The 8,348-nt window shown below is 39.6% G+C and overlaps 1 protein-coding gene and 1 non-coding gene across 2 annotated transcripts; both read left to right on the forward strand.

Moving 5' to 3' along the window:
- Window positions 1-1,491: 1,491 nt before the first annotated feature.
- On the forward strand, window positions 1,492-1,598 carry LOC141634928 (small nucleolar RNA R71). The gene has a single exon (XR_012539642.1). It is a non-coding gene; the product is annotated as a small nucleolar RNA R71 (small nucleolar RNA).
- A 3,190-nt stretch (window positions 1,599-4,788) lies between these two features.
- Window positions 4,789-8,348, forward strand: LOC141630013 (uncharacterized). Its single transcript, XM_074442910.1, has 7 exons — window positions 4,789-5,013; window positions 5,146-5,623; window positions 5,766-5,854; window positions 5,938-6,087; window positions 6,697-6,772; window positions 6,833-7,175; window positions 7,730-8,348. The coding sequence occupies exons 1-7, from the start codon at window positions 4,789-4,791 to the stop codon at window positions 8,346-8,348; spliced, it is 1,980 nt and encodes a 659-aa protein (XP_074299011.1).

Genomic DNA, 8,348 nt, shown 5'->3' on the forward strand with positions numbered 1-8,348 from the left:
TTTGTCGATTCTCACGGGAACATCTTCCCATATCCCTAACGATGTCTTTGTCGATCTATAGGCCATTTGGAGTGTGATGTTGGTACATTTAAGCTATCTCATCCCTAGCCTTTTACTAACCGAATACGGCATAACACTCACGCTTGCTCCTAGATCACACAAAGCCTTGTTGATCGTGGTGTCGCCAATGGTACACGGTATTGAGAAGCTTCTCGGGTCTTTAAGTTTCAGAGGTGAACTCCCTTGAAGGATTTCACTACTCACCTTAGTGAAGGCGATATTTTCAAGCTTCCGGATCGACTTCTTTTTCGTAAGGATGTCCTTCATGTACTTTGCATAGGCCGGCACGTGATTGATTAATTCCGTAAAAGGAATCGAGACTTCCAAATTCTTCACAATTTTCATAAATTTTCCAAGTTGGCCATCAAACTTAGGCTTAGCTTGACGACTTGGGAATGGAAGTCTAATCACAATGGGCTCTTTCTCCTTGGCCTTTTCTTGACTTTTCTTTGAAACTTCTTCTTTTGTTGGTTCTCCTTCCTTGGAGTTTTGCACAACTTCTTCTTTGTCACTAGCTTCCGCAACTTTATCCTCAACTTGCTTCTTTGGTCCTTCATATCTCGTACCACTCCTCAAGTGAATGGCACTAACCGTTTCATGTCTTGGGGGATTACCTTGAGGTGGTAATTGACCCTTTTGCCTTTGAGAGTTTGAAGATGCTAGTTGGGTCAATTGAGTTTCCAACATTTTTGTGTGGGCTAGGATGTTGTTGATGGTGATGTCCTTTGCTGGCTATCTTTTACATTTGAGTGAAAAATTCTTTTTGATTATTTTGCATTTGGAGGACCATTTTTTCAACGTCAAAACCTTGGTCATTTTGTTGATTGTATGGAGTTTGATTTTGGTAACGTTGGTTTTGGTTGAAAAAGGGTCTTTGATTTTGGTTTCTCATAGGAGGTGGGGTGTATGTTGGTTGAAGGTTTTGAACATTTTGGCTTTTGTATGAGAGATTTGGGTAGAATTTGGTGTTTTCATTGTAATAATTGGAATAAGGGGTACCACTCTTGTATGCTTGAAAAGCATTCACTTGTTCCCCTACATTCACTTTGGTGATGTCCCAAAGTTCCACAATTCTCACATATCCCACTTGGGATTGATGAAGATGCTACCATGGCATTAACATGATGCTTTAGTGATTTTGAGGCTTCTTCAAGTTTAGCCATAGCCTTCTCAAACTTCAAGTTAATGGTATCAATATGAGCACTAAGTTGAGCACCCAATTGAGTAATAGAGTCCACCTCATGCTTTCCTCCTCTAGTAGCCTTGCGAGGTCTACTATATTGTGAATTATGGACCGCCATTTCCTCAATCTTGTTCCAAGTTTGATTATCATCAACTTCAATGAACATACCATTTGATCCCATGTTGAGAATGTTTCTTGAGTCTTCATAAAGACCATTCCAAAATTGTTGTACCAAGAACCACTCGCTAAGTCCATGACGAGGACATGAGCGACAAGTTCCTTTGAATCTCTCCCAAGCTTCATACAAAGATTCTTCATCCCTTTGCTTAAAACACGTAATTTGAGCTCTTAGCATGTTAGTTTTTTCCGGAGGGTAGAATTTTTTGTAGAAAGCTAGAGCCAACTTCTTCCAAGAGTCAATTCCAAGAGTAGCCTTATCAAGGCTTTTCAACCATTCTTTTGCGGTGCCAATTAGAGAAAAAGGGAATAAGACCCATCGAATTTGGTCTTGAGTCACACCGGTTTGTAAAATCGCATCACAATAGTCACAAAAAGTCTCCATGTGAGAGTGAGGGTCTTCACTAGGCATCCCCCCAAATTGGCTTCTTTCGACTAATTGTATAAATGCGGATTTTGCAATGAAATTTCCGGTTAAGTGTTGTGGTGTGGGAGTACCATTGGGTAGGTTCTCCTCGGTTGGTACGGAATGTGATAAAAATTTAGGCATTGTGGGTTGATTTTGTGTTGGGTTCTCCTCACCTTTTCTTGCAAAAGGGTTGATGAACTCAATAGTATTTGGTTGAATATCTACAACCTCACCTATACCTCTCAAAGTACCTCTAGCAAGTCTTCTATTGTTTGTCAAAGTCCTTTCAATTTCGTGATCAATGGGTAACAAGTTACCTTGTGATCTTCTAGACATGCAAAATATCAAACAACTTGAAAACAATTAGAACAAAACTTGAGGAGTTTTTACTTCCCCAAGGCAAAGAAAGACACAACTAATAACAACCTAAGAAAATCAAATCAAGTTAACACCGTCCCCGGCAACGGCGCCATTTTTGGTCGGGCTCACTTGGAGCTTAATTTTCGGTTACTTGTCGTTAGGAGCACCTAGACCAAAACAATATTTATAACTTCACAAACAACTCTATTATTAGTAAAGAGGCAAGTAAAGGTCGGGTCCCAAGGGACGGGTATTGATGTAGGATTTTCGATTGCAAGTAGCGGTGTCTAGGGGTGTCACAATTTGGGTTGAGATGAGAAGATCACTAAACTAAATATCAATAAAAGTAAATAAGCAGGATGATTAAAATGAGATGTAAACAATTGATTAAAAGCACTAGGGTGTCATGGGGTCATAGGGGATTCATGGGAATTGATCATACAAACATATTCTCAAATTATAAGCAAGCAATTATTGTTGTCATGGATCGAGTTGGTTTGTATCTTACAATCCTAAGAAGGTTTGGGTCCCGGAGCCGAATCGATTAGTTTGTACAACACCTAAAAGTCGACTTAATCCTCCCTACTCAACTATATGCATGGTCTAATGAGACTCGAGTTGGTTTATGTCTTACAAGTCTCATTGAAAAGGTAAGTGATGGGTAAAAAATGCAAGGATTCATAGGCTCGCATTTCATCAAACATAACATGTGCATAAGTTGAGATCACAACAAGCAAGCAAATAAACTATGAAAACATATTAAATTAAGCATGAATCATCCACCATGTTGATTTCCCCTAATTACCCATTAACCCTAATCAAGGAAACTACTCACTCATTATCAAGTTTAACATTTAACAAGGTTATCAATCATATTAACAAAGCAAAACATGATGAATAAATGAAGATGATTAACAATAATTAAAAAAGGATTAAGAGAATTATACCTACTAATGATTCCAAAATAAAGCAAATAATAATAGAAGTACTTGATGAATGATTGGAAGGTTGTCAATCTCCCAATAATAACCCAAATAATCTTCAATTACCCAAAATAAAAGATGAACAAAAGAGAAATTAAGGAAATGAGATTTGTATTAATATTTGATTAGAAGTTTATTACAAGACTAAGAAGATATTAGAATGATATAAACTACACTAAAGATTGACAAGAAGAACATGGTTCATCTAATTAGACTAATGGGGTATTTATAGTGGAGATTAGGTGCACAAATTAGGGTTTACTAAGGGCTTAAATGATGATTAAGTCCTTGAGGAATCGCTCCTCTCAGAAAAGATGCGAGTCTCCTTTTTGCCGGTCTTTCATAAATATGAGCATCTTTCATGGAGGGAAGAAGAGGACGTGTGGGCCTGTAAGAGAATCCGAGCGTCCAAGGGGTCGTGACGGACGGATTTCGTGGTGGCTGGACGAGCGGATTGATAGGCTGGACAAGCGGATTGTGGCGTGGTTGGACGGGCGTCCTTATGGTAAAGACGCTCGGATTCTTGAAGTGTTGGACGGGCGTCTTCTTTGGCTGGACGAGCGGATCTCGTCACAGCTTTTTCTTTTATTCTTTTCTTCCTCTCTTCTTCCAATAATCCTCCGGTATTTAGTCGGGGATGCAAGGATTTCTTTATCATTGCCCATCTACTATAATATGTACAAAGGCCTTCTAGTCTTGCCTTCTCTTTGATACTTGGTCATTAGATTCGATCAATTTAGCTCTATTTTGCCATGAAAATGCAAGGTTTGCACTCCTCTCCTACCAAGGAAACAAAACCTCAAAGAATATGCAAAACAAAGGACTAAAGATAGTAAATGACCCAAATATTCACTAAAAAGTATAGGAACGAGGCTAATTCGGGGACTAAATATGCTCAAATAATGGTCACATCAGGTCGACAATGAAAATGAAGTATTACTCAGCCGAAATGCAGCTCTTATAGTCGAAGGTTTCAAGATTGGGTCGGATTATATGACGATGCTCACATGGAAATGCGAAGATTCGGGAACAAGCTGAATACACGGACACTTCAGTCGTGTAGTATTATTTAATTAATATTGTTATTTTACTTTCAAATAAAGTTTAGGAATAGTCTATAATTTCCTAATCCTAGCTGAACTATTAATTCTTATTTCAGTTTATTTGTTTCCTAATTAGTTAAGGAAACTAGTTTGCTTGTTGCCCAAGTATGATTAGGTTTTAGAATACTATAAATTAAAGCTTTGTAACCTAATTAAATTCACATTACAGAAATACAATAAAACTTTACGTTTTGTGTGCCTTCATCGTCTGTCTTGCGAGATACACGATTCAGACTTTGCGAGGTTGCTCTGAGTGCTTCGAGTGATTACCTTGCGAGGTATTGAGCGAGATTCACTTATCTATCTTGTTCCTTTATCAATTCACACGTTTAACCTACTGTTTTGTCTATTTAGTTCGTTATTTTGCTGAAATTTCACAACCAATTTATAACAATTCCACTGCACAATTACATATCCTAATTTCGCGTTTAAAAACCTATTAATTCTATATCAAATTGGTTACCAGAGCCTAGGTTTTTGATTTATTGCTTAATAAATCAGTCTTGGGAGAAGATGGTTAATGGAGAAGGAGATAAACCATGGAAGGAAGATATGGATGCAATTAGGGCTGAAATTGGCCAGATTTCATATATCGTAAAAAACATAGCCACGGTTGTGGCTAAGAAGAAGAAGAAGCAGGACGGTGACTCGGACAGCCAAGTTGAGTCCGAAGAAGAAGAACGGTCAAAGGAGAATAGGAGGAACAAAAATGATGACGATAGGGGCCTGAAACTCGATGTACCCGAGTTTGATAGGGACCTTGATGCTGAAAAATTCCTCGACTGGATCCGCCAAGCATAAAGGGTGTTCGAGTACAAAGACTACGACGAACACAAACAGTTAAAAGTTGCTACATTGAAACTAATCAAGTATGCGTCCTTATGGTACGAGAATTTAAAGAAACAGCGTAAGAAGGAAAAGAAGCCAAAAATCGATACTTGGGAGAAGCTTAAGAAGCATCTCATGAAAAGATTTCTTCCTAGGGACTACGAGCAAGACAATTACCTAAAGCTAACGTCTTTGGCGCAGGAAGGCTCGAGTGTGGCAGATTATCTAAAGAAATTTGAGAAGTTGAGTATAGTTTATGATTTGGAGGAGAAAGAAGAATTGAGGACATCACAGTTTATTCGTGGCCTCAGTCCGAGCCTAGCACAACGAGTAGAGATCCAAAATTACGACAACTTTGACGATGTTTCTAGATTGGCTCTTAAATTCGAGAAGCAGGATAAGGGCAAGAAGTCCTATACTCATGACTATGAAAAGAATTCGGGCACCTACTCGAAACCAGCAGCTACCACATCTAGTACCAAGGAAACACGAAAGGAGGATCCTAAAGACAAGGGAAAAGGCACGGTGGTGGAAGCTAAGTAAACACGGTTGAGGCGTTGCTTCAAGTGCCAGGGGTATGGGCACATTGCCAATGAGTATCCGCAAAATGAAGCTCTGATAATTCAGGAATTGATTAACTTGACCAAATTTCGTTGTCCCAGAATCTGATTCGGAGCCTATTGATGTCGAAGATGAGAGTGGTGGTGAAGAAGTACATGAAGGGGAGCCTTACAGTGATGAGGAGAAAGGGGTATTGGTGCTTAGAGCCTCCACACCGAGGCTGCTCAAATTGAGCACGAGCAAAGGGAGCAATTGTTTCATTCCCTTTTTAAGGTAAATAGTCAGATCTGCACTCTTATTATTGATAGTGGTTCCTGTACCAATCTTATAGCTAAGGATGTCGTTGCCAAACTGAAATTGCATTCTAAGAACCATCCTAAACCATATAAACTACATTGGCTTGATGGGAATAATGGGGTTAGGGTAAAGAAACAGGCTTTAATTTCTTTGCAATCGGGAGTTATTAGATGAGTTCAGTGACGTGTTTCCCGACGAGTTACCTGATGGGTTACCGCTAAAGAGGGGGATTGAGCACCAAATCGATTTAATTCCAGGTGCTGAACTACCTAATAAACCAGAATACCGATGCAATCCCGAAGAAGCTAAAGAATTACAATGACAAGTCCAAGAGTTGATAGATCGAGGGTATGTGAACAAGAGCTTGAGCCCGTGTGCTGTACCAGCTCTATTGGTACCAAAAAAGGAGGGGACTTGGCATATGTGTATTGACAGTAGAGCGGTGAATAATATTACCATTAAATATCGTTTCCCTATGCCTAGACTCGATGATATGTTAGACGAGTTATCTGGTTCATGTGTGTTCTCTAAACTAGATTTTAGAAGTGGGTATCATCAGATGAGGATTCGGGAGGGAGATCAGTGGAAGACCGCATTTAAAACGAAGCAAGGGTTGTATGAGTGGCTCGTCATGCCATTTGGTTTGTGTAATGCACCTAGCTCGTTTATGAGGCTGATGAATGAAGTGTTAAGGCTTTTCCTTAACAAATTTTTTGTTGTTTATCTTGATGATAGGATAGCAAGAGTGAAGAGGAACACAAGCTCCACCTTAGGGCTATTTTTGAAATGATGAGGAAGGAGAGGCTGTATGGTAAGCTCGAAAAATGCATTTTTATGGTTCCTAATATCATTTTTCTTGGCTACATTGTAGGTAAAGATGGCGTGAGAATGGACCCATCCAAGGTCGAAGCAATTCAGGCCTGGCCTGTGCCTACATCTACGACTGAAGTTCGAAGCTTTCATGGCTTGGCATCATTTTATAGCCGGTTTATACAGAATTTTAGCTCGTTGATGGCGCCAATTACAGAGCTCATTAAGAAGGGCGAGTTTGTGTGGACTTGCAGTGCCCAAACGGCATTTGAAGAAGTAAAGAAAAAATTATGTTCCAGACCTGTTTTAGCACTTCCAGATTTTGAGAAGGTGTTTGAAGTCGAATGTGATGCAAGCCGAGTAGGGATTGGTGCCGTGTTGGTCCAAGAGAAGCGTCCAATTGTGTATTTTAGCGAGAAGCTTGGGGGAGCACGACTGAATTATTCAACATATGACAAAGAATTTTATGCTATCGTGCGAGCCTTGGAACATTGGAGTCATTATTTGCGTCTGAAACCATTCGTGCTACATTTTGATCACGAAGCTCTTAAACATATTTATGGACACAAAAATTGAACCCAAGACACACGAAGTGGGTCGAGTTTTTACAATCATTCACGTTTTCATCCAAGTACAAAACAGGTAATTCTAATATTGTAGTTGATGCGTTATCTAGATGACATTGTTTGTTGGTTGAATTAGATGCAAGATTGTTGGGTTTTGAGCATATTAAAGAGTTATATAAGGCTGATTCGGCGTTTCCTAAAGAGGTGATTGAACCTACTGGACTTTATACAATGCAAGACGGATTTTTGTTTAAGGAAAATCCCTTTTGCATTCCACAAGGGTCAATTTAGGAGTTGATTATTAGAGAAGCTCCCGGAGGAGCTTTGGCTGGTCATTTTGGTTTGAATAAAACTTATGACATTGTAAGTGAACATTTTTATTGGCCAAGAAGGAGTAAAGATGTGCAAGAGATCGTGGGCAATTGTGTTGTGTGTCAAAAGGCGAAGAGTACGTTCGTTAAGGGGCTATACACGCCTTTGCCAGTGCCAAATCAGCCTTGGAGCGAAGTAAGTATGGATTTCATACTCGGATTGCCTAGAACACAGCGTGGTAAGGATTCAATCATGGTCGTGGTTGATAGATTTTCGAAGATGGCTCATTTTATCCCTTGTCACAAGACTGACGATGCCTCTAATGTTGCTGATTTGTACTATAAAGAAATAGTTCGCCTACATGGTATTCCTCTAACCATTGTTTCAGACCGAGATATGAAGTTTCTTAGCTATTTTTGGAAGACTTTGTGGCGTTTGGTTGGAATAAAGTTGCTGTTTAGTACCTCACATCATCCCCAAACCGATGGGCAGACCGAGGTGACAAACCGAACTTTGGGAAGCTTGTTAAGGGGATTGGTTAGTAAAAGCACGAAAGACTGGGATATTAAACTTGCACATGCTGAATTTGCCTATAACCGTACACCATCAGTCACTACAGGGCGTGCTCCATTCGAAATTGTGTATGGTGTTAATCCATTTCTGCCTATTGACCTAGTTCCAATTCCAAGAAAGATCTGA

This window comes from Silene latifolia, chromosome Y (genome assembly GCF_048544455.1).
Source record: "Silene latifolia isolate original U9 population chromosome Y, ASM4854445v1, whole genome shotgun sequence".
Classification (NCBI taxonomy): domain Eukaryota; kingdom Viridiplantae; phylum Streptophyta; class Magnoliopsida; order Caryophyllales; family Caryophyllaceae; genus Silene; species Silene latifolia.